Genomic DNA, 26,239 nt, shown 5'->3' with positions numbered 1-26,239 from the left:
GTTTTGTGCTAAGCGATACCCAGAAAAGAAGAACATTTCCCATAATATTTTTCTTCTGGACAGAAAGTCACTGTTTGTATGTGGCTATGGATGATCCTGCTTAGAGGAGACCTGCAGCCCCCCTCTGCTCACATTTCCCCAGCACAGGGTGCTCTGGCCAAGCTGGGCTCTTGGTGAGGTGGCAAAAGAGCTCTGCTGGGACCTTCCCTTCATTTCTCCTGGAATAGTTTCACTGGAGGAAACGTCTCTTGCATGCAAGATCTGGAACAATTCTTCAGTGAACTGGTTCGTGGAGAAACTGGGCAGCCCCAAGCTCACTGAGAAGTGAGTCTCCTCCAAATCCTGTGAGTGGTGGGAGTGGGCAGTGTCTACCACTGCTGCCTTGCCTGGTGGCTGGTGGCATGTTTGCTGCTGCTGGGGCAGTGGGGAAATGCAAAACACAGCTTGGCAGCTGCAGGAAGTTTTTAGTACCACCAGAAAACAGCAGGCTTGAGTGAAAGTCTGATTCCACACTTGATTTCTTTGAAGTAGTTGAATGAGAACAATTAGTCTCGCACCTAAAGGATTTTAAAGCTCTTTACTAAAAATTAATGACAATAGAATATTAATAATGCCTTGCCATATTGCAGTGCTTTCTTTCAGTGAACCTCAAAGCACTTGACAAGCAAAAAACATTACTCCTTTTGAATAAAAAGCCATCAGGCCCCTGAGCTGCCCTGTGAGAGCTGGGTTATTAGATTTTGACTCCTAAGCTCCAGGAGTGATGTGATTGTGATGGCTGGTCAGATGAGTTTTGCTGAAGCTGATTGCCAGCGAAACTTAGGGAAAGTTTCTCGGAGTGTAATTTTCTTGGGCTATCACTCTTGGTTTTCTTCCTATTGTGTGAAGCCAGATTTAGACTAAAATACAGATAATTTCCCCACTCTGAGCCCCACAATGAAAGACAATACGAGGATGGATTCATTCACATATGCAAGTTGCCTGTGGTTGAACAGGGCAAAGGAGCACACAAGAAAATTAATTAGATCATCTTTTGGGGAGATGGTCTCATTTTTCAGGGGTGTCTTGTGAATTCCAGTCCAGTAAAGCTTTCAGGATGCTGCTTTTTGCAGATGACAGATCATTATAGGTGCCTGTTTTACACTTTTCAGTATTATTTTTGACTTGCCATCCCTGGGCATCTTTCCATGTACTGCTCTGCCTTCACTAGAGCATTACCAGCAATAAGGGAAATGGAAAGCGTCCGACGTTCCAAAAATGTTGTAATCAGGAGAAAAATCCCAAGCTTCCTCACTCCAAAAGCTGGGCTGTTGTCCAGCTGGTGGAAAGCTCTCTCTGCTTGCTAAAGCCTTTGCTTATTTTTCTGGTCTGGTCTTATAGCAGAGAGCCAGCGGACCTGGCACAGGACAAAAAGGCCTAGGAGGTTCATTTATGATGTTTAGATAAAACATATATTGCAAATTATATGCATTTTCCACCTGCTCAGAAGAGAGTTTTCCTGATGACTGTCACTGGGCTGAGGTCTGGTTGCCTTCAGGGCCAAATCTGGAGGGGATGAGTGAGGAATCTGGGGAGTATTTTTTTTAAAGGGTGAGTTTCCTGAGCAGGGAAACTGGGTCAGGAGCAGTGATGGAACCACGTGTGGAATTAATCTGATTTTATACCACAGCCTTAAAAGCTAAATAGTCATTAAAGCCAGTGTACAAGAAGGAAATACCCAGAAAGGAAAACATGGTCATTAGCCAGCCTATGAGTAACTGTGAGAGCAGTGGAGGATACAGAAACAGCACTTTGCTTTATATATGCAACTGAAAGGGCCCATTTCAAAGGAAATTTTCAGAAGGTTGTCTCACTTTTCACTATGGTGGATTCTGAAGCATTTTTATTAGTGTGCTGAGGAAGATGACAGATAATCATCAAATACATTCAGGCTTAGGAAACCTGGCTGAAACAAGCATCTCACGGTGGCATGTTTTGGAAGCTAGGAGCCATGTCCCACAGCACAGACTCGCCAGCCAGGGAGGAGAGCTGGTGAAACTGGATTAAATTTACCCCAGCAACTTCTGTCCAAGTCTTCGCCCCATGCAATCAAAGCATTTAACATCTCAAGGATGTCTCAGTATCGTCCCACACAAACAGAATCACCTTTCCTCCTCTCCAATTTTTCCAACCATACCCCCTGAAAGAGGGAGCTCCCAAGCAAGGGATAGCCTCCTTACCTTGTTAATATTGGGAGACCTCAGCCTGGCCCCTTCTGAGTCACTAAAAGCCCGGCTGATGGCAAACTGGATGGCCAGGCCAGTCATAGTCCCAGTGGATAGCGGCTCTATCCTCCGGACCGCCTGCAGGAGCCCGGCTTTGGTTTGGTGTGTCTTGAGGGAGAACTCGTTCTTGACGGCGCTGGCATAATTGATCACACCCACCCGGGTGGAGTTGGGGCCCACGTCCAGTCCCTCGATCACCCGGGACATGAAGACTTTGACTTTCTCGAACTCCTGTGGGCGCACGCTTCGAGAGCTGTCGATGACGAACACCAGGTCGGTGGGTTTGGTTCGACACAGGGTGCCTGGAAACAAAAAGGAGGAAGACAAAAAATAAAAGAAAAAGAAGAGAAAAATATACGAGGAGGAAAAAAAAAACAAAAAAAAATCTTACAGCTGAGGACCTGCAAGCTGCAATCTTTTCTTTCCCTTTCTTAGAGAGGCCCACAGAGACCAGTTTAACCTCATGTTTCTAAATGTTCTTTTCCCTTTCATAGAAAAATGTCTGGAAGAACAACACATTTACCGGTTGACTACATGTACTTCTACAGCAGTGAGCTGATGAGATACCAGCTCTGCGCTTGTGGGAGCAGGTTGCCCACTTGTAACACCAGGCTGCTGCTAATGTCGACACGAAACTTAATTCACTCACAGCAGCACGGAGGGAGGAGGAAAGCTGTGAGCTGGAGCCCGTTATATGCACTTCTGTATCGAAGGAAGTCTCAAAAGAAGTTACTGCGTTTTGGACATGTATAAGCAAGCCACATGGACATTAATTAATGAGCTTGTGCCTTTGTCATGCTTGACCAGAAGCAGGCATTACACTTGGCAGTTCAGTTTCAGTTGTGAAGCAAGAGCCCCAGATTAACTAATGAACATAACACAACCCAGTCGCATGTTTTTCAGCTAGTGTCACTAATAATGAAATTCTGTAACACAGCAAAGACCAGCACTTTTTTTTTTTTTTCTTTGAGCTGTTGAGGGAGAACACAACAGAGATGTAGAACCATGCCATTGATAGATAAATTCTGCAAGATCATAGTAAGGCATGAGTATCCACTGTAAAAAATAAATGGATAAACAGGAAACATTAGCAATGCAAACAGCTGACTAATATTTTTCTTTTTTAATTTCTAATTTTCATTCTTTTTTTTCCATATTAATGTTAAGCTGTAGCAATGCATGAAAAGGGCTGATATTTTTTATGAATTTCTGAATGAATTGCCCCATTTTCCCCACCAGACTTATAACATTCTGATATTATTATTATTTTTTCCTATCATTTAGCCTGTCTCTGAGGGATATCAAGCGCTCTGCTAATATTTGATTTCCATAGAGAGAGATGATATAGGTTATATCATAAAGGAGGTTTCTGTGTAAATTTTTAAATGTGAGCTTTTGGGCCAGAAATCTGTTCCAAATTATGGCATAAATATTATAGCTGGTCCTCAGTGTGAAATCTAATGTGGCTTTCAGTCTTTCAGACACATGAAAATAAATACCCAGTGATATATCCATAAAGAATATAATCAGGTTAGTTTCCTGAGGGACACTAATGCTGAATCTGCTTCTGGCTCCCAGAAAAGGTCCCTCTAAATGATGCTGTGTGTAGAAGAGAAGCAGGCAGCGGTTACTTCCTCAGATGCTCTAGTTTCAACTAAAATGCAGTCGAACCTTTTCCTATATAGGGGACTTTTGATTTGCCATAATAATTCATTGCAGAGGAAGGAAAAACTCAGTTGGCAGTCCATTTTCTACAGTATTGCAAATCCCCCTACCAGGGGTTGGTTATGCCCATTTTACAGGAGATAAATGAAGATACAGAGAAAAGCTCAAGGTCTTGCAATCAGCTCCTCCAGAAATAAAGTACATATTCCCCTTTGCCACTGTGGCTAATGCATCACATCCATTTTTAGGGATAAACCAAGGAACAAAAGTTATTTTTTCCCTTAGGAACAATTGGATCCTATAGAAGTTTTGAAGTATATTTTCTTTTTGCATAGGAGCTCTGCGATTTTGCTCTAAATAACTTTTTTTTTTTTTTTTTTTTTTTTTTTTTTAATGGGAGTGAAGTATATTTCAGGGAAATGAAGAGAAAAAAGTTATAAGGCATCAGGAGCTTTGGGATTTCAGCCTGTCTGGTCACAGCTGCTGTGCACATCTGGCTCTGCAGGACAGGCCTGTGTTAACTCCAGCAGGTGACAGTCAGGCACACTTGTTCCGAGTGACATCTTGACTCAACATTGTTTATTTTAAAGTAGAATTAAACCAGAAGTAAAATCCTCCACTAGTATTTAAAATGTCTACACTTGAAGTTATTCAGGAATAGCTGAACTTCATGAACTGATTTAGCAGAAAATCTCTCTTAGGGCACCTTTCCCGTATTGATTAAGAGAACAAGACTCTTGCCTAGTAATTCAGAATGAAAAGATGTTTATTTTAGAAATAGTGATGGCTCACAGTAGGGCTGGGCTGAATGGCTGCTCTGTTCGGTTTTCTGACTTCAGTAGTGCTTAGTGGTTCCACAGCAAAGATAACTTTCCCTTTCCAAGTTAGTAAGAAAAATCTGGTCAGTATATCAGAAAATTCCCCTTCATAAGCCACAGCCTGCCCCTGGAAGAGAAGTTTTCTCGGTACCAGGCCACCAGCCCTTCCCTTCTGAGTCTAGCACTTGCTGACACGAATTGCAAGCAAGGATTTAGAGACACTGGAGCTGCACCCTGCAACCTCAAAGAACCAGCAGCTCCTCTCCCACCTGGCTGCTTTACACCCCTCTTGAAACACAAACAAAGCTGGGTTTTGCTCAAGGATGGCTGAAGTAAAACCTAGGGAAGGCCCGGCCTCAGGAACCTGGCCCAGACCTTCCTGCTCGGTGAGGTTAACCAGAGCTGGAGGGTCTGGCCAAGTCCTCCACAAGCTCCCAGCCAAGCCAGCCCTCTGCAGAGCTGTGCCGAGGAGGAGACATTTCGGAGGCACAGGGAAGCCCAAAGCAGCGAGCCCCAAAGCTGCTGCCATGCCACAGCTAGGGCTGACCTGGTGCCACCTCTGCACAGCATCCTGCTTCTACTCTAAAGCAATGACGGAGGCAGAAGAAAATGCATCTGCAGGTTTTACTGCCTTGGGAAAACACCTGAGAAAGCTCCTCTGCTTCCCGGAATGATGTTGGGTATTGCTTCATCCTTCTCCTTGCCAACAAACCCATCCCAACCCTAGGCAGCTGGTGACCAGCAGCTGGGGACAGACCCCCAGCTCCCCCAGGAGCTGCTCAGCTCCCACTTACCTCTGGGCTGTGGAGGTGCCCCCCAAACTCCATAGCTCTGGAGGAGAAGCAGCAAAGAGAGCAGCACGGTGGAGAAAATCCTGTCCATGGCTGCGGAGGAGCTGGAGGCTGGATGCGGAGTGGCAAGCAGGAGCCTTGGCCCGGAGGTATTAACCTGCCCTTCCTCGGGGAGGCATGGGGCCAGCCCCTGACACGTGTGAAGTGCCGGGGGGGGCACAAGGGGCAAGCGAGAAGGACTGGGAGAAAATATTGCACGAAGGTGGGGAGGAGGTGGACGTCCAGCCCTGCCGGCCCCCAGCCCCTCCACAATGGCTCCATTGCTCGGTGAAGGGGATGGGAGGCTATAAAGGGACCCGCAACGGCACGGTATGTGGGGAATCTGGGACCGTAACAGTGGGACCAGTGAAACCAGCCCTGGGGAACTGGGCTTAGCCTGTCAATCACCAGCTCCCGTCTGCGTTTGCTGGGCTTTGCCACTGTAAGCAAACGCCCTGCGGTGTGTCAGGCTCGTGTCCTTCCTGCGGCAGAGTCCGGGGAGGGGGTGGCGGAGGGAAGGGGGATGCACAAATCATCGCTCAGTCCCCATGCTGGCCAAGAGCAGGGCTGGAAACCAGCCTGCGGGACTGGGGGCTTCACTTTCCTGCCTTAATTTGTGGGTTAAAGCCCTGTCGAGGGAAGGGGGAGAGGAAGAAAAGAGCAAGGCTTGGGCAGGCACAGGCGAAAGCGCAGGATGAACAAATTTCTTCCTGCAGGGAACAGGCACTTCTCTATGAGGCTGTGCCCCTGCGCCGGAGAGCAGGGGGAGAGAAAGAGAAAGAAGTCAGTAGTCTAAACTAGATAAATAGACAAGGAACTCAGGATAGACAGGCAGATTATAAGTTTGATTTATTTTTAACAGCGGAGCGTTCAGGTCCGTACACACGAGGGAGATACAGCTCCTGCCACAAGAAGCCAATAATCTGAATCAACAAATAAGACCGATGATGCTGCAAGTGAGCAGAAATCCAATGTCTTCTTTATGGAAGAACAGCAGGGAGATTTTGTACTAGAGTAGGATGAATTTAATGATGGATCCATCACAAAGCAGTGCATCTATTTTCTTTTTATTAACTGCAGTATTACACTGCTGTCAGCTGATTAAAGCCCTTCCACTGTGATGGATTAGTCTTTGCTCACCTTTCAGCTGCACCCTTGGAGCACTCATCCATTGCATCTGCATTGTGTTAGTGCAGTGCCATGGCAAACTACCTGTAATTCAAAGGCTGGTTTCCTTTCCCTTATTCAGAGTCTCTCTTTACTCCAAAAGTGCTTCAACAGAGACTGAGACTTCCCGGAGAGAAGGGCTCTTTGATTAGGAAAAAAAAAGGACCTGCCCTTAGTGCAGTTACCAGACTATTCTTAACTCTTCCAACATTAAAAGTGTTAATTAAAATATTAAAACATGGCTATGTTTTCATGCAAAATCAGCATGGATTTGACTCACTGATATCCCAGATACACACAAACACAGCCAGGGACATGCTTTCCAGCCTCTCTGGAGCTGGCTGGAAATTTTTAGCCTGGAGGAGCAAATGCGTCACCTGAACTTTTTCTTGCTCCCATTTCACCTCTTTCTGTCACTGAGGTCTGGAGCCACCTTCCCTTTTCCAAGCTTGGTGGCATCTTGTTTCATTTGGTTCCTACTTCAGAGGAACCCCTGGGATTAAAAGGGCTACTGTGTAGGATGTGAAAATTGCAGAATATGAGAGTGGATTAGTATAGAAAACACATGCAGACCTTCACCTATTAGTGTGCATGTACAAATAACCCTGCATAAAACCTTAACATATAAATGCTTATATATCATATATATATATGCATATGAAAATACATGCAATACATACATTATTGCATGTGTTTGCTCATGTATATACATTCGTATGTGACATATATACAGACATGTAGGTCTCTTCCATTCATGCTTTTTGTGGATGTGGTTATACATGAATGGGTGCAAATAGGCATAAATCCTACACACTGGTATCACCTGTGTGCTCATATGCACACAGACACATTTGTCCCTCAGATATACAAAACAGATAGAGGTCCACACACACATTTACAATTAGTAGGGAACAAAGTGAAATCAAAACGTAAAATCCTGGAGATTTTGCCTCCAGCTGTCTCTGTGATGGGGTTTTGCCCGTTGCTCTGCCATGCATACAAGGCCCTATTGGTGCAGACAGTACTTGCTTGCCATGAATAGGGATCATTCAGAGCCCTCCATAAATGAAGTCTCTATGGCTGTTCTTGCTGAGGAAAATATAAAGTTTCTCTGTGTCATTTTGCTGCTAATTAGCAAAGAAAGATAAATACATTTCAGGTGAATATTTTCACTAGCAGAGGTTGGGGCACACAAGCAACATTAAAGCTTTGAAAATAAGGCAAGAGGCAAAGGTGTGCTGGATACTATAGGTCTGCATTTATACCTCTGTAAAAGCAGTGTTTATTTTTAAAATATGAAACATAATTTTTCCCCAGGCCTCCGAAAATGAAAACACTGGGTTCAATATTTCAAGAGGAAAATATGCATTTAAAGCTCTTCCCAAGCCCGCTTGCAACGTAAACAGACGAGCCATTAATGGCTCACACCGGCCCCAGAGCGGCCCTGCCCTTCTGCAGAGCTGCTGTTGGAGGCTTCTCGTGTCCCAGTGCGAGGAAACGTCGCTCTCCCCACACCTCCTGCATGTCCGAGTCCCTCAGCTGAAGGAGCACTTGTTGTACAGCCCAGCTCCTCACTTCCCTTCCTCTGCTGGAGAATCCTGGGCCTGACTTTCTCCTGCCAAAATCAAGTGCTTCAGCCTGGTGGCAAGCTGTGTAGCCAGGGAGATTTTTCCCCCATGGTCCCGTTTTGTTATTATCTGAGTGCAGATGGAAGAGGAAAGGCACGTATGTGCTTTGTGTCATGGCAAGGAAGGGGGCAGGGAAAGGCAAAGCCTGTACCCACAGGGATTTTCTGGCTTGGGTTTGCAGCTCTTCTGTGCTCAGATTATGGCCCTGCCTGGACTAGTCTCAGGCTGGAGGTGACGAACGTCATTTTTGGAGAAATCTCCAATATATGACCTCTCTATAGGAATGCTCTGTTGAGCTCCACCAGCAGTGGCTGGGTGGAGGGGCTGGAGATGCCGGGGTTGTCTCATGACCGCTGGTGTGAGGCTGTGCTCGCTGATGCCCATCGGGAGGCTCGGCTGCGATGAGTTGGCTGCAGTGCCTGGGTGTTCACGGCACAGATGAGACACACTTAGAGACATGGCAGTGTGAAATGAAGCTCACCGTCAGTGCTTGAACCGCTGGGAGACTTCAGCTGGAAAATAATGAAATTGGAAGTGCTTAGTGGGGTAGAGAGCTTTGCACTGCCGTAACAAGTGACACAGCCAAGCTATAGCCAAGGCTTCACAGATGAGACTGAATTAAAATCAATGCCTTTCCAGAGGCAGTCAGGGACAGCAGGAGGAAATTAGGAAGCACAGCTTGTCCTCCCCAGCATGACAGATCAGGAAAGGCAGCATCAGCCTCTGCATCCAAGCAGGAGATAGGTTTTCCTTCAGCACCTGCAAGCTCTGCATGATGCTCCAGCACACTGCAAACTTTGTGGTTTGCTCCTTGTGCTGTGCTCTCCTTCCCATCTTCCCTTGCTTTTCTAACTCATTTTCCTGTTTCCTAAAACCCCAATCATACACTACCCTACTGCTTGGTGCCTTCGTGCTTTGTATCACCACATCTGCCAGCCTAGGGATGGGGCAGGAAAGAGCACATCCCAGTTTAAGAAAAAGTATTAGAAGGAAGCAAACCGATACTGATACAGGCAGTGATCAGCTGGGAAAGCTGCTGGCTTCTGCTGTCATACAACAAGAAAGTCTGATGGCATAAACTGTATAAATTGAGATGCTTTCTCTATCATTATATGCATAACATTTCACAGGATTGTAGATTAGATGGAAAAAGCCAAGAAAAATGACATTTTAGTTCTGATAATGCAGAAACGCTTTGTTTTGATTTGGCATTTTACTTTTCCAATTTCTTTTGTTTGTTTTCTTTTAAAAAGGCATTTTAGTTTTATATTTACATGTTTCCAATAAATACACCATTACCACATTTAATATGGCAGCATAAATGTCACGCTGCAATGAATTGAAATGACAAAATCAAAATGAATCAGTCCATAAGTCACTTCCATGCAAATGACCTAGCAGAAGGGAGTGGTTTTCTGTGCGAAAAAGGAAATCAGACCTCCAGGATGTCAGGACATTTCCAAACTTCCACTAGGGTTCAGACAGAAGGCATTTAAAATGTTGGATTTTCCTTAAAAAGAAAGCACAGTGTTTGTAGCCCTGGGCTGTAAATACTTCCTAGAGGGAATCTGGCAATGTGGCTAAGTCACGCCAGTTGGCCATGGAGGCAGCAGAGCAAGGAGAGTGCTTGGGAAGAGACAAGCAGCCAAATCCTGAGTAGTTTACTGTTGAGTTTTATTTCACTCTAAACAAACGTGGTGGTTGTAGTAAACACAGCTTTCTTGCCCGCCAGCCACCAGAAAACTCCTACGTTTAGCAAAATACTCAGTAATTTTTCTGTCTTTTTCAGGTTTCCTTTGATGTTCCCATGTGAGTGTTTCTGAGATGGATTCATAGCCTCCATTTTTCAAATACTCAGAGAAATAGTTACAAAAGCTGCCATTTAGTCAAAGCTCCAGTTCCCATGTTTTATCCCCGCCGTGTTTCTGTACAAGTTAGGGGACTGGAGGACTCCCTCCCAGTCTGCTTCATTATCAGAAAAGTTATTTGCTGCACCACCACTGTACTGCAGAAGTGATATTTACAGCAGTGGGATCAGTATAAAGTATAAAACAAATGATGTAAAGGGTGAAAGACTGGAGAAAGGAATGGCTTTAAATACAGTCCTTTTGACAACTCAAGATCAAAAGAACCACTGTTTATCCTTTAAGCTGCAAATGGCTGGCAAATATCCTCCTGCTCTGATGCTGTAAATAGTAAATGCTGTTTATGGCTAGTCAATGTTTATGTGTTTTATGGGTCACATTTATTTCAGAGAGATTGTTTTCATTTGCCGTGTTAACCTTGCCCACATTCCCCTGAGGCCAACGTTGCCTCCTGGGCGCTATTCCTGGCCCTCCTGCAGACCACCACCTGCAGAGCTTTGGGCAGATCCCTTCATGCCTTGACTTTTCCACCTGGGCAGTGCCACCAGTGCTGGCCTGGCCCAGAAGGCTCTGTCCCTCTAAACTGCTTGATAATGAAGCAGCAGGAGAAGACTTACTACCTGTGAAGATGAAGGTCACCATGTGGTCAGTTTTTCTTCTCCAAGGTGAATGAGCCAACATAGCAGAAGGGTCAAAGCAAACCTTTCAAACAGACCAGGAAGGGGCTGTGTAGTAATAAAGACTGTGGGATCAGATGAGAAGAGCTTTATGAATTCAGTTTCACCAGCAGAAATGTTGCAGAAATCCTGTGGACAGACAGAGGGATGAGGGAGATCCTCAGCTGGAGTCCACAGGGCATCTGGCCTGATGGATGGATGGGCACACAGACAAAAACAGAGACAGCACAAGGATTTGGGCTGATGCATGACCACGCTTGTCAGCGTCTGTCATTCTGGGCCACCACCAGGGACTTCAGTTGCAGCGACTTCATTCGACTGATGCAAGTAATTACTTTAATGAACTGTCTGCAGGAATGTTAAAGAAAAAAAAAAAGACTTTTAATGATGTTTGATTAATGCAATTATAATGGCACCTGTCCCAGGCTCTAGGGTCTGATCCTGGCAGGTTTGTAGGTGCCACTCAAAGCAGCAGGAATGAAGGCAGGGAGAAAGCCCAGCCGGGCAGCCCCGTCCCCCTGCGGTGCAGGGCGGTCTGCGGTGACAGGGTGCTGGAGAAGCGCCACGCATCCATCACCGGGATTCCCTCAGCTGCTGCGGAGCCAGTCAGCACGTGGGCTTACATCAGCCTGAGGAGGTGCCAGGGAATGCCGCCAAGTTGCTGTCTTTGCCCTCTTCAAGGTCTATTTATATGTCCCTCTGATGGACATCAGGATACCCTTGGGCTAGGAGAGCCCTTTCCATCACAGTGGGCGCTATGACTAGCTCTGCCTGGTTTTGAGCGCTGTCGTTCCCATCGCATTATGCACTGTTTTTGCCAAGTTGCTAGCAGTTACATCACGTTTCCAGATGCCATTTCAAAGTCTGATAGCAGCCGGCACCAGAAAAATGCTTCCAATCCTCCCCAGGCTCTACAGCCCCTGTACCGCCTGCCAGCTTGGTGCTGTTTACCCTCCAACGTGATTTGTAGAATCAGAACTTTTACTGAATTTCTGTGCCAAATCTCTGACAAAATTATGTGACCTGGATGGTTGGGGCAGCTCATGGTGGTTTTCTTCATCAGAAAACTCTCCCAATCACTGGTTTATCAAACATCTCACTATGAGGCTGTGAGTGGCAGATGGGAGGACTTCCAGCACTTGTCTTGGGTTCGCAGCACCATCCCAGTAGGACCAGCATAAGCCTGAGGAAAGGTGCCTCAAGTAGAACTACCTTCTGTCAATAAAACAGACAGCCATGAGGATGACCTGAAGGCAGCCTTTAGGGATTTGCTTGCACCTTTAGAGGCCTTTCTTGCAGTCTCAAGTACTGAGCCTGGTTCTGAGAGCAGCCCAGGACCACCCTCACCCATTTTGCAGTTTCCTTTCCTCCTCTGAGTGGTCTCATTATATTGCAGGAGCTGTTTCCTTTTCCTTCATGCTTCAGTTTCCCTTTCTGTGGCATAGGGAGAGTAGTGAGGTGTGTTTGGTTTAGCTTCTTTTCTTCAAGCAGAGGGAGAGGCCTTCACTGACCGAAGGCAATGGCACAGGATGCTAGGAGAAGAAAAATAAATTAAACCCAACAGAAGTGCTCAAAGCAAAGTGCAAGACAGCACAGACACTTAAAACAATAAGCCCTCTTCCCACTCATGTCAAACACATTTCCAGCTGCCAAGTTCCCTAATTTTCATTCTGCAAAAGGGGAAATGGGAGAGAGGAAACCAAAACCAAAATCTTTTGCTTCAGGTCAGGTGGGGGAAAACCACAGTCAGACAGGGAATCTAATGGACAACTCTGGAGTCCTGGAGCATCTCTGCCCCCATGAAATGATGCTGCTTCTGCAGGTGGTTCTGTCCCTCTCACTTATCTGGCCTGCCAGTGCTGACATTATCAGCTCAATCCTCTATCTGTAGCAAAGAATTGCTGCTCATTTCTCTTCTGCTTTAGGGGAAAAAAAAGAAAAAAAAAGAAAAAAAAAGAAAAAAAAAAGGAAGTGCAGAGCAGCATTAAGCATATCTGTGTGAATTGGTTCGCAACCTATTTTAGAGAGACTCACATCCATAAATCAATCAGTTCAGAGGTGAAAAAACAGTGCAACAGTAGCATATTAAAAAGAGTCTTTTATCAGTCTCAAAAACAGCATTGATAGTGCCATCATCTGACTTCTTAGCAAACTGGTGACAGCTCGTGTTTGGTTTATGTTGGCCAAATCATCTAACATTTCAGAAAACCAAAACCATTTCCTGTCTAGAACTCAGCCCTGACCTGGCTGGAAACTCACAATAAATCTATACATTTTATCAGATTGTAGGTTTTTCTGAGCCAGGCTTTCACAGGGAGCTATTCTGAGCCCCTCGGAGAACACAGTGCACGAAGCAGAGATCATCTGGCTTGCTGAGAGCCACAAAACATCAGGTTCATTTAGAAGATCAGGTGTGTACCTGGAGGCTTGACTGCTCATGCACTTTGAAACAAACCCCACCTCAATGAGATGCTGAGTGTATTTTAGTTACTTCAGTTCTGTTATCAAAGTCAATTAACCCAAGAGGCTTGGGGCATTCTCATTAATGGGAATTTAATTAGGAGCAGAATTTGAGCCACTTAATGAGATGAAAAAGGATTTTTAACACCATTCATTTGGATCACATTGAGAAACTCTCTTCAGTTTATAAGCCAAGTAAAACTACCTGCATTTCTCCTAATGAGGCCTTGGGAAGACCCAGGCTCTTGGTTGGGCCTGGTTGATGGCAGGCAGTGGGGTGAAGATGTCACACCCCACCTCGGCACCTACAAAGGGAGGGACTGTGCTTCCAAATACCTCCTTAAACAACTAATGAGGGGGGAGGCTCCACACAGGTTTGTGCCTTGGAGGTCACCCAGCCCTGTTCCCCCTCCAGACCTGGCCTCGAGGACTGCAGCCATAGGGGCTGGTAGCTGATGGGATTGGAAGCAGCCAGTTTCGGCATCCAGCCTGTTTTTCAGGACTGTAACCAAGAAGACAGACAGGCGATGACTGAAAGGTGTTGCAGACTAATGATTATTCATATTTTCAAAACCAAGGTTTTATCTCTCCACCTAATTAAGCAAGAAATTGGGTTGGAATTTGATGCAAGAAGCTGGTTCTTCACCTACTTCTGAGAAGTTTCCTGGCTGAATTTTGGGTTGGTCTCTTGCTCACTGGTCACAATTAAACAAATGCCAAATTTAGGATCAGAAAGTTCTTTTCTGTTTGTGACTGCTCTAGGAATTTGATGGGTCTATACTTTGGATGGTGATTTTAAGCACATTTAAAATCAGTAGGAATGTTAAGACGATAGTGCACCCTTCCAGATTTCTTATCTATTGTTGAGTATCCTGGTCCCCAGAACTAATGAGATGAAGCACAGAGAAGGGAAATCATCCCTTTTCAACAATGAGAACAGTAGCTTAAGTATAAGGTCAACATCGTTATCTTCATCACCATATACATGTACTTTACTCCTTCAGTGAAAAGAACATGGGCAACACTGATGCTTATTTATACTTTGGCAAATCTTTCACTGAAATTTTTGTTTTGTTTCAGAGCAGAAAAAGAATCTCAGGCCATGGCCCACACTGTAGATGATATTGGAATAGTTATTACTCAGCAAATCACACTTTCATACTAAAGTAATTTTAAAAAACAGGGAACCATCCAAAAAGGTGAGCGGATGCTAAATTCCAGCTACTGCCCACCTATCGTTAGCAACATTATTCACTAACATCTACACGGACCGACCTGTGCAATCAGTGGTAGGGTCATGGATGTGCCACAAAAAGCACACACATTGCAGGATCTTTATCAGCAGTGATAATGTGCAAGAGGAAGGAACAAGCTAGATTCTCAGATGAATATGTAGGGCTGGCTGGTGGAAATACCAGATTTTTGTTTGCAAACAGCATACACGTGAGCTGATGCCAATGAGATGACATTAACCTAAACCCAAAGTACCATTTTTTGTGAACTAATTTTTCAAAAAAGTGAATTATTGCTCCGTTGTGACATGCTTCACACAGTAAGGACAGCACCCCTTTAGAAATCAGACAGCAAAGTATTGAAGCTGTTAACAGTTTGTCATTATTTTATTGAAACTTATCTTTCAATTCACACTAAAAGCAAAAAATAAAAAAAAAAAATTGCAAACACTCAGATATAAAATGGCAGAGCAATACTGTCACAATTCCAGCATGTTCTATGTTCTGAAGTACACACTATTAATCATTATCGTAAGCACACAGAATGAAAGCTGCATCGTTGTTCATTTAAGAACTTCATTTTTTTGCTGATCACTTTCCCTTAGGTCCTCATTAAAAGATGCTGGTTAGCATAGCATACTTCAGGGTTGGGCTATCTCAGAGAAAGCTTCTTGCTTGTTTTTCCCCCCATTCCACTTCCTAAATGCCTCATCTGCTGGGTTAGAAATCTAAGACAGATGAGAAGCAGCATTCTGCCTGACAAGGGATCCAGGCCAATGAATGCCTCCATTTCCACATCAGGCAGATGTCAGAGGCCAGTGATGGGAACCTCTGATGCCTGGTGTCAAATTTATTACAATTAGCACTGCAACTCAAAACTGCCAGTGTAGAATGAGGCACCAGCACCAGTGGTTCACCATCACTCTTCACAGGCTCATAAAAGTGAGCTGGAGTGTAATAAGCATGATATGCTATAAAGTAAGGACTTCTCAGTGAGGCTGAGTATCTGACAGAAGGGGTAAGAGGCACCAACAGCAGTACAGATGTCTTCTCTCCAGGAGTAGAGCTTAGATTGCTATGTAGGGCGGTGGGCATTCCTTGGAGGGCAGCTCTAAGGCTTCCTCATACGATGGCAGCACAGCCTGAAAGAGAAGAATATTATAGTCATACTCTGGGGATCAAACAAAGGGTTCCAAATGAATTTATCTTGGACATATTTCTCTTCCTATTTCAAAGTAGGAGAGAAGAACCAGGAGGGTTGTAGGAGACGGAGGGCAGAAATCCAGAAGAGTTGAAGGTGAGCAGCACTTTACAACCACTTTGCTGCCAGTCCCAACTCTGTGTCCCAAAGCATTGCCGAAACAAGCGGACCAAAACTCTTTAATGTCCAGAATATAAGGCTCACTGCCTAAGCAAAGAAACTAAGCTCAGATCATTGCTGAGGGCCTTGATGCATGCACAGCAGGGGCACATGCTGCTGGCAAGACAAGGCTTATATTTACCAAATTTCAACGAGACAAATGCCTAAGCTTAGTATTCCATATTCTTCCTCTTTAATTCTCAACCCTCTTTACAGTATCCCTCATTTTTGGAAAGTCTTCAATATTCTTCCATTGTGTCAGAGCAGCTGGATGCTACTATTAAAGAGATCACCGATAATCTAGGTAAGGACATTGATGAATATATAAATATATATATATGTGTGTGTGTGTGTGTGTGTGTACACATTGCACACATATTTTAGCATACTTAAAATGAAGGGAAATAGACCAAATCTCTCAGACATTGATCCAGAAAAAGGTGAAGACAAACTTAATTTTAAACAGGGGTAGCACTGTTAGGCACAGAAACCAAAGTTGACCCGAAATTAAAAACACATCTGCAGATCAGAGATTAAAAGTGATATATTCACATTTATCTACTTTGTCTGAAATCTGGGTTATCAGCTTCCTTGCTGATACCATTAAAAAAAATAAAACCTTCCAAAGGCAAATTGAATGAAATATTACATAACTGTAAATTGGTTATTAGTACCTGTCAATGAACATTTGAAGGGTTTAACCATATCTCAGACCACCAAAGGAGCAAAAGTAAGGATCATCAGGCATCTTGCCATCTAAACCATGCCTTTTCATGACAAACCTAAAGCAGTCTTCACTCACCTTTTCAGCTGCTTGTGGGTCGACTTTCACACTGCCTCTCTTGCTGGCTTTAATATACTTAAAGCAGCTCAGGACACATTTGAACATATAGGCCTGAAAAGGAAAAAAGGGAAGTCCACCGTTTTACTGCATGCCAACAAGAACATTTCCACTATTGCCATCAGTCTGCCACTGTCCTTCTCTCCTTGAGAGCTGTCTGGGACTGCATATCCCAAGGCCTTACATCAGTCTGTCTTGATCCTTCACTAGAAAGGTGACAATTCCATCTATTCAGAGCAGCCCACTGGTGTGGGAAGTCAATAGGACTATTAATGTAATTAAACATAAAGCACAAGTTTAAGACTGCTGAGTGCTCAGTGTCACCAGGTGGGAAAGGAAAGCATGTCCTAATTTTCGTGTTATTTTTCTTAGCAGGTTTCAAAGTCTGGATGTCTCAGAAACATGTGGATGGGCACGAAATCCACCTCTCAGAGATCCAAGGCCCCCTGGTCAATTAGGACTGACCTGAATGGCCAGCTCATTCAAGAAAATCCTATATTTTCATTAGCTACACTTTTCTGAGAAGACTGCCTTGAACCTCACAGAGTTACAACATGCAGTAAATAGAGAGCTTTTCTGAGAAAAACGGATCGATTGACAGATTATGGCACAAGAAAATAAGCAAGGCTTGTGAAACATACCATATTAAATAAATATTTTCCCTACGTTGCGCAGTGAGGCGAAGTCGTGTGCCTCTTATTTTTATTGGCGTAAGACTGTACTTTAAAAACAGTTGGTATTTTCAAAGGAACATAGGGAGTTATATGTCCCAAGAACAAGCCATGTAGCTTAGGATTTCCTAGAACAATGAGGACTGTTTGTCTTGACACAAAGCCAATACAAAGAATGAGAACAAGGAACGAAGTATCTGAGTTAAAGGAATCTGCCTCTCAAACAGACTCACAGAGATGAGGAGGTAAATCCAAACTTTAAGCACCTTCAGGGAATACTGCAAAAACCTTCTCCTTCTAAAAGCCTTTTCATACAGAGAGCAAACATGCAATACACTGAAGCCATCATACAAACTGTACAAAAAAAAAAAAAAAAAGGCACTCAACCCCTAAAGAAACTCCAATAAACTAAAAAAAAAAAGTAATAATTTAATAATAATTAAAAAAAATCTTTTTATTTTTACTGTGATTTTTCAGAGGAGTTTGCTGTAGTGCCAATCCAGAATCTGCACTGAATTCTGTAAGAGTTGGCTTACATTAAGGCTGCTGCAAGCAATAGCAGGCTTGAGCAGAATGCTGTAGTACACACAGTTTATGTAAAGGGATCCAGTCACCTTGGGATCATCCCATTACTGGCTAACTTAGAAAACACTAGAGTTGTTGTAGGATATCTTTTTTCACACTGAATTAAAAGTGGAAAACCTCACTGGAAGCTAGTGGCATTACAAGTGGATAGGAAGCTTGTCCTAAACATCAGGAGGGAACAGCAGTGAGCTCCTTCAGAATTAATTATATTAAATAGTTTATTTCATCTTCCATCAGAAATGTTCTATTTCCTCCTGGTTTCTGCATTCTTATCATGACGGTGGTAGAGGGGATGATGTAGATGCTATCTTGGTGGGGGTAGTCAGTGAATTGGAGCTGATGGGCCCTAAATTGGTCAAATTGGTTTTAACCTAAATTGGTTTTAGCTATAAAATATTTCCTGTTGTAGCTTTGTTCCTCATCAGATCTGTATCACTGGGAAGGAACTCTCATGACAATGGTTTTGCTAGAAATAAAAGATGGAAGGGATTGTCACTAAGTTTGAAGGACTGATTCCTAATGATTTGTTTTGGGGACTTCTGAGGACCTCAGTAGACCAAGGAGTACATGCACCTGTCCGCTTCATCTTTCAGATTATTCTTCCCTAATCTCTCCTCTTGCAAACTCCAGCACAAAAACTCATTGCAGATGAATCCATCTTGTAACTAACTCTGTAGAAAATTCAAACCAACTGATTTGCCAGGTCAGGGAGACTTCTGCTGAAAAATGTGTTGGGTCTGTCTGAGCTGGAGTCACCTTTAAAACCACCACAAAAATCCACACAGCCAGCTGGGTTTCAGGGTTATCTCCACTCTTATTGCTCAGTTTATGCAATTAAAATACATGCTAAAGACATGTCTGCAGTGCAATCATTGAAGAAGCTCCATTCCACACTGGCTTTTCTGGCCACCTAGGAAGAATCTAAATAAAAAAATTCTTTCTAACCAACAAGTAGCAACTTTCTCTGTGACAGAATCTGCTCGAGTACCTGGAGAGATGAGATTTTCTTAGCTGGTCTGAAACCCCTCAGTGAAAAATCTGTTCTGTGATCCACTGAAGCAGGAAGAACAGAAACCCTCTCACAGTGGAGTTTTCTCAGATGTAAGCAGAATCTAGCAGCTCATTGGTTTTAATTAAATTTCAGACTATCCGCTTGCATTGCTCTGTTTACATCGGTGCACATAAGAACTTACCCAAGTGGAAGATCTAACCTGCTGCTTAATTATCTATTTTGTCACACAATAGCAGAATAGTTTCCTATAAGTTGTTTTCAAACGTCTTATCCTTTTAGAGATGAATGGGCAGTAATAGTTTCTGAATATGAGAGAGAGCTTGCTTTATAACTCACACTTGCAGAAGCAAAAAACAGTGACCTGAGTATCAGACCTACACTGAGGTATATGTCCTATTGCACCCAAGGAGAGACTGAGAAGACTTTGCAAGGCCCTGGAAGATTTGAGAGAGAAGTAGAACCAATCCTCCTGTCCCTCAGGCTAGGGAGCTTTATTTCAGCCTTCGCTGCTCACCACACCCTACAGATATTTACCTTCAGGAAGAGGACAGCAATGAACGCAATGGTGAAGGTGACCATCACTTTGGCATATTCCTCTGTTGACAACTTCTCCAGGGTTGGCAAAAAGCCCTGTGAAAAGAGGTAGAGGGTGTCAGTCAAACACTTGTTCCCTTTCCTAGGGTCACATAATGTGGTGGATATCCCAGCAGATTTGTCAGCCTGCCTCTCACAACAAGCACATCTCCAGTTACTTTTGGGTATATCATTATTGTTGTTATTATTGCTGTTAACACTCCTTTGGCAAAGATCTTCAGAAGACTATTTAAATGAGAACTAAAAGTGCGACTGTTTAATAAAGATGAAAAGTTGATGCATTTTCAATGTATGCAGGCAGGCTCTATCCAAATCATTTTGCCCTGCAATTTGCATCCATAAGATTCTTACAAGAAAAACAGAGTGTACTTTTAAGAAACACATGCATAAGCAAGCTGTCAGTCAAGAACACTGTGTTGGTGAGAACATATGGAAAATCCTCTTTTATCATCAAACAGAGCAGTTCTGGATACACCATAGAGATCAGAGAAAGTTTACTTTGTCATAACAGCCACTGAAAGAAACTTAGCAGTTCGCAGCATGACAAATCTGCTGGGCTTGCTCACCACCTACCCCGTTGTCTGAAGACTTGAGGCTGAGATAGGTGGGGACCTCCATGTAGGAGCTGCAGAGGGTGAGAATACTCAGGCAGAAGTCCAGGAGCTGCAGAGCCAGGAATGGGATCTTCGAGCGTCCCTGCTGCAAGCACAAGAAGGGCAGGGAACAGGGTTTTGGTTATGATTACAAGATTGTGTCACGTTTATAGATTTCCCCCACTTACACAGGCCTCTGCTTTCATCTCATTTACAACCTAAGCTATTTAATTCACTTATACAAGCCAAAATGATTAGCAAACCATCTTGTTGGGTTCATTTATACTAGCTCCTCTGAAGAAGCCTCTAGCTGGTGCAGTGATATTCCTAGCTTGTCTCCAGCACACTCACAACAACCTCCCCAGAGCCCTGAGACAGAAAATAAAATCAACAGGAAGACTCTCAGACATGGGAAACTAAACACTGCCCCAGCTGTCACTCGATTTCCTTGTGGATCCTCTAACCCCTAAGAATTGCACCCTGCCTGCAGCCAGTGTAGGATCCACCTCCATGAAAAGCTGTGGTCCAGGGCAGTGACCCTGAACCCCTACATTTTGCGTGGGCATCCATCCCATAGAGGACACCAAAGACCATCCCGACAGTGAGCTGTGACCTACCATGTGGCTAAGGGATGACACAGAAACGATGGCTGGGACTTGTATGTAGGAACTGAACATCGTTAGGAGGCTGAGTAGAAAGTCCATGATTTGTAGAGCAAGGAATGGGATCAGGAGACGTTCCCTATTCTGAGAAAGAAAAGCAATGCCAGTTATTTCTGTTTTGAGTGAGAGAAAGAGAACAGCTATCGATACCGGAAAGGATGTGTGTTAAGGTACTTTGGGAACAAATCCTCTCCTGCAATTTCTGCCTCCAAATGCAGATATAGTGTTGACAAATGCTTCAGAAACAGTGAAGGGCATCAGCATTGATATTTTTCAACCCCCTCAGAAAGTTTCTGTCAACTTTCACATTGTGACCTTGACGCTTGATCCCACCAGAACTGTTGTTCAGCTACCCCAAGTGTTGAGCTACAAAGAAAGCCAAGTTCCCAGACCAATGCACAGTCACTTCTTCTCCTGAAATAGAAAATGAATCCTCATGTAATAGGGGAATTACGGCTCCCCTCCAAGACCTGACTTGCAAAATAGCAAGGAAATGAGGCAATACAGCAACGTTTCCAAATCAGGATTATTTCCACCCCATAACATAAGAAATGGCTTTGATTTAAATGTCACTCAGTTTTGGTGAATCTAACAGTTAGCAGCCTTGCAAATGAGCCTGAAACTGTAAAACCAGTTGCTCTCCCTCTGTTTTAAAAGAGCAGAGATATTTATCTATCATTTTGGTCTTACTTCAGCATTTCCAATGAGCATCCTCCAGTCCTTCCCCCAGTACCTCCCCTAACATGGAGAGTTCCTGGCAAGTGGCTGAACGTCATTTGTGGAGAACATACCTTCACCACACCAAGGAGCAGGTTGAAGCTGATGATGAAAAGCATGATGATCAACAGGAAACTGGTGATGACATCAGCTACAAGTAAGAAAAGTAATTTCCACATTACTAAAAGCTGGAGTCTAATGTACCTATTCAACCGTGCCTCTAGGGAAGATTTTAAGTGTGATAACCTGGCAGAAACAACTGCAGATGTGACAGAGTGAATGCCATGCAGCCAAAGTGCTAGAGATTGCCCTCTTTGCACTTTCTGCACTCACTTTTTCATCTGTCTTTGAAGTTTCTGTTACTTTAGCCCTCTCCTTGTGCAGGCTCTCAGCTCAGGCACATGGAAGCCAAAAGTCTTTATTGCTTGGACTGAAATTTTAAATATCCTGGGCTACATTATTAAGGTAAAACAATAATAATAATGAAAGGCAGAGTAGCTTTAGGCATGCTAGATTAATAAGTCTGAGCAGGAAATTATGTGAGACTCAGATAAGCTAACCAACAGCAAAAGCTATGGGACAATCTGCAAGATACTTCAGCAGGCAAGAAGCATGAATTTCAACCACCCACCACTAGCATGGACCACAGAGTTTCGGAGTGAAATACCTCGCCTCCATCCAGTCTCTGTAGTTGCCAAATGCAACATCCTCCTTAAAAAAATGAACGTGCAAGGAGAACAACATGAGGTAGTTCTGCCTACAGGGCTAGGTAATCGCTGTCTGCTGTTGTGGGCCCAGGAAGGCGATCTCTGCCGGGTGTGTAGCTTCCTACTGAACAGTTCCCACAAAATAATTTTCCCTCTTGGTATTGCAGCCTGCCCTGATAAGGTCTACCAAAGTTTTGCTTGCACCGAACACTATACATATTTGATCTCTGTAGCAGTCTACATCGCGTCATTTTTTTTTTTTTCTTAAAAAAGAAGAAAAAAAGCAGCTCTCTCCAAAGGCAAAGAACTGCTACTTTCTTTATCCACCTCTGCATGATGCACAGTCTTTTGTAGTGCCTCCTCCAGCTCAAGCCTGATTTCTTTCTTATTGCTTTACCTGAATTTAAAGTAGCAACACATTATTTGGGTCTCCAATTACAAAATGCTTGAATAAAGGATATAGATTTACTAGAAGAGAGTCAAACTTTTATTTGTTTCTGGCTTTTTTTAAAGCAACTGTTGCTTTCCAAAGGTACAACATCCCTCAGACATCAGAAAGGTTTGATTACTGGTTTGTTTTCCCCGCAGACAGCTGTGCAATTTATTCCACGACTAGTGAATAAATCCAGTCCTTAACTATATTCTTCCATTACCTCTTTAAGCCCTTCCACTTGCTTTCATAAAGAAATATAGAATTATGTTGTCATATATTGGATTCCTTATCTATTCCAGCTGCAATGAAATCCTTTCACTGCTCCATATTATACAACTCCACCCCAAACCCTCTCTCAAAGACACCACGCCACCTTGGACAGATTTGAGAATTTTTGCCTACAGCTTTGGTAGCACGTTATCAAACATGGGGATAGAAGAGTACATCAGTGTTTGGGCATATATTAAATTGCCTTTAACTCAACTCCTATCTTTGCTAACAATAGTTTTTTGTTTGTTTGTTTGTTTGTTTGTTTTTGTTTTTTATTAAAAAAAAATATATGTCAAGGCAGTGAAGCTTCTCTTTTTCTGGCAGGTAATCCCCACACCGTTGTTTGCAGCAACAAAATATTTGCCCCAGAGCAGTTGCAGCTATGCCATAATTTGGCCAGTGAGGGACTGAAATGCACTCAGCTCTCCCCAGTCAGAGCAAGAGCTGTGCTGGAGAAGGACAGACCTTCCACCCAGCCATGCCTGTGACATCTGGCAGGAGATGAGCACCCATGAGCTGCAGGAACTGCAACGTGCAAACTGCCAGGCATGCCTCTAGCTCTAAGCAGGGTGGGTATGGACAAATGCAAGCTAAAGAAAGGACCAAAAATGATAGTGAGAAGCTCTGGAGCCCTTCCAGGGTTGTAGAAGACCTGCCTGACAGCTGGGCTGAGCCACAGCTGGCAGCCAGACAGGGCAGGTGGCACCAACGCTCCTCGCTGCACAGCCTTTGCTAGCAGAGGGCACCCACTTTCATTTAAACACATTGATACAGCAGTCAGATATTCTAACTTCCCTTACTTTCTTCTCAAGTAGTCAGCAGCACGCTTGAGATTTTCTGAGAGAAACCATTAGCCTGAGAAGAAGCTCTGACCAGCACTTCCTTCCCCAAGTATGAGAAACTCCTTTCTCTCGGGAGCTCGAAGGGGAAAACCCTCTGAGGAGCCCGCATCTCCTGGAGGAGCACAAGAGGCTTATCTGGAACAGGAGAGGCTTGCTGCTGCAAGAGCAACAAGAGCTGCTGCACACGCAGGTGTCAGCCAGGAAAGGCCAAAGGGAGCGATAGAAAGTGTCCAACAAACACTTAAGGTGTATCAGGAAAAAGGGAGTTTGACAGCACAAAATGAGGGAGCAACTTTTACAGCTTTCACTTCTATTCTGGAAAATAAATCCCGGTGTGTGTATTGTGTTTTTTTTGTTGTTTTTTTTTTTTTTTTTTTTTTTTTTTCTCCACGCTTTTTTTTTTTTTTTTAAACTGTAAAATAATGAGAATTGAAACATGTAAGAAGAGGAAGAAGTCTTAGGAAACAGCAGGGAAAGGAAACCCAAACCCAGCAAGCCCTAAACGAGAACAGAGAGAGGAATGGATGTGGTGCTGTACTGCAGAAGAGGCTGCTCACAGCTTTGCAGCTCACGAGGGTCACGGAAAGAGCCCGAGCTTCAAGGCAGAAAACCAACCCCACCTCTCAGAAGCAGGAGAGTGGAGACAAGGCTGAGGTGGTGCACAAAGAAACAAAGGTTAGCACAACGACAGCATAAACTCCAAATAAAGAAGAGCTTGACAAAGACAACACACTCAGCGTTTGCAGAGATGGATGAAAAAGCAAACAGCCTAGCCCCGCTAAACCCCATTTTCCCTTGTTCTCCTCCCAGAATCAGCAAACAGCTGCCTGCCCCAGAGGGGATTTCTCTCTTTAGCATGGTGTTTCCTCAGATTCAAGGCAGCTGTGTTTTTCTGCCTCTTTCTGCCTGGTCTCATGCTTCAGCTCTCGGCAGGCTCGCTAATTAATGGGATAACCAGCCATCGCTTCTGCAGGCTAATTGTCCAGCTGAACTTCCCAAGCAGAACCTAGATTAAAGAAAAAACACAACACAAAGAAAACCCAAAGAAACAAAAAGTCTGCAACCTGACAGAAACAGAGGGATGGAAAGGAAAAGGAAAAGCAAGAAAAAGCAACCTTCCACCCACTGCCTGCCTCCTGCTTCTTCACAGCAGATACACTCGCCCTTTCTGCTGGCAGCACATCTCCCCGTTCTAGGGATGTTTTAGCACCAACAGATCTGGCCTCAGTAATCAAAGATTTTGCTTTGACAAAATGACTTCTTCCTTTGTGAGAGCACATCCTTTTTTTTTTTTTTTTTTTAACAGAATGGGCTAAAGGAGTGAACCCTTAGGGAGTGGTAGCTGCCGGCTCTTACCCTGCCTATAAAAATCCTCTGTGGGATGGGAACACAGAGCATGTCAGAGGGGCCAAATGCCACCTGAAATACTCCACAAGGGCTGGCAGGGTGGAAGGTTGCCTTCTGGGACCAGAAGAAGAGCAGCAGGGTCCCTGGGGTTGGAGGCATTCGGCCACAGCAGACCCCACAGCCCAGCTTGGTGTGACCAACAGGCTCTTTCCATGCTAAGTATCTGTGGTTCAAAAATGTTAAAAAAAGTAATTTTTAAGTCCCTTCAATCTCTCCCTTCATGCTTAGTTGGCCTTTGTAGGATGAATGTTTGTCTCTTTTGTACTTAAAGGGCCTCAGAAAATGGCCATATTTAGGACTCTTATAGCAAGGCTGAGCATCTGTATAATCTCAAGCCCAGGGGCATCACTCCACAATTTCCCCTTTGTTCCTCTCACGTTCATCTGCTGCCTGTCTCAGGAATACACTGTTTTCTTCTGTAACACCTTAAAAAAATACCAAAGTATTCAGGGAATAACAAAGTTAGCCCTTGTAGGAGGTACATGGGCTCTTTAAGGGCTGTTATTGCAAGCAAAGACTCATCTGTCACAATAATGGAAACTCTATAGAAAAAGAAAAAAAAAATCTTACAATAAGTGATGCATCCTTGAGCAGCGAAGCGGAGAGCTTATGGAATCGCCATTTCTGGAAATCTGCAAACAGCAACTGGCCAAAGCCCTGGGCAAGTTGCCCCAGCTTTGGAGTCAGCCCTGGTGTGAGCAGGAGGTTGGATTGGAGACCTCCAGGGACCCACCTTACTTCTGCTCTGATTTTATGAGTCAGGCACGGAAGAAATGTCACTCCTCACAAACCCTCGTGCACTTGTACAGCCTCAGAAGATCATACCCATATTTCCACTCCACAGCCACCTCCATCCTGGCAATGGCACTTCATCACTGGCAGAGCATGGTGAGAGCTTGTCCATTTTGAGGTGCCTCTTCCAAAAGCATACAACAATAA

General features: G+C 44.1%; 2 protein-coding genes and 1 long non-coding RNA gene across 3 annotated transcripts in view; 1 reads left to right on the top strand and 2 right to left on the bottom strand.

The window, feature by feature from the left end:
- The window catches only part of MATN1 (matrilin 1), an 18,588-nt gene extending 12,818 nt beyond the window's left edge, over positions 1-5,770 (bottom strand). The window contains exons 1-2 of the mRNA XM_068657747.1: positions 5,542-5,770; positions 2,220-2,566 (exon numbers count right to left, since the gene is read on the bottom strand). Of these exons, the coding sequence (XP_068513848.1) occupies positions 2,220-2,566; positions 5,542-5,629 (435 nt within the window). The 5' untranslated portion in view covers positions 5,630-5,770. The remainder of the gene's footprint in view (positions 1-2,219; positions 2,567-5,541) is intronic.
- LOC137842982 (uncharacterized) lies at positions 5,771-17,335 on the top strand. The gene is made up of 3 exons (XR_011089307.1): positions 5,771-5,907; positions 16,183-16,270; positions 17,180-17,335. It is a non-coding gene; the product is annotated as an uncharacterized lncRNA (long non-coding RNA).
- The window catches only part of LAPTM5 (lysosomal protein transmembrane 5), a 24,121-nt gene continuing 12,847 nt past the window's right edge, over positions 14,966-26,239 (bottom strand). The window contains exons 3-8 of the mRNA XM_068657748.1: positions 21,716-21,792; positions 20,880-21,008; positions 20,243-20,368; positions 19,610-19,705; positions 16,769-16,861; positions 14,966-15,748 (exon numbers count right to left, since the gene is read on the bottom strand). Coding sequence (XP_068513849.1) covers positions 15,674-15,748; positions 16,769-16,861; positions 19,610-19,705; positions 20,243-20,368; positions 20,880-21,008; positions 21,716-21,792 — 596 coding nt within the window. The 3' untranslated portion in view covers positions 14,966-15,673. The remainder of the gene's footprint in view (positions 15,749-16,768; positions 16,862-19,609; positions 19,706-20,242; positions 20,369-20,879; positions 21,009-21,715; positions 21,793-26,239) is intronic.

This window comes from Anas acuta, chromosome 21 (assembly GCF_963932015.1).
Source record: "Anas acuta chromosome 21, bAnaAcu1.1, whole genome shotgun sequence".
In the NCBI taxonomy this organism is placed as follows: domain Eukaryota; kingdom Metazoa; phylum Chordata; class Aves; order Anseriformes; family Anatidae; genus Anas; species Anas acuta.
Note: the sequence above shows the minus strand (reverse complement) of the source record. Positions and strands in the feature narration are given on the sequence as shown.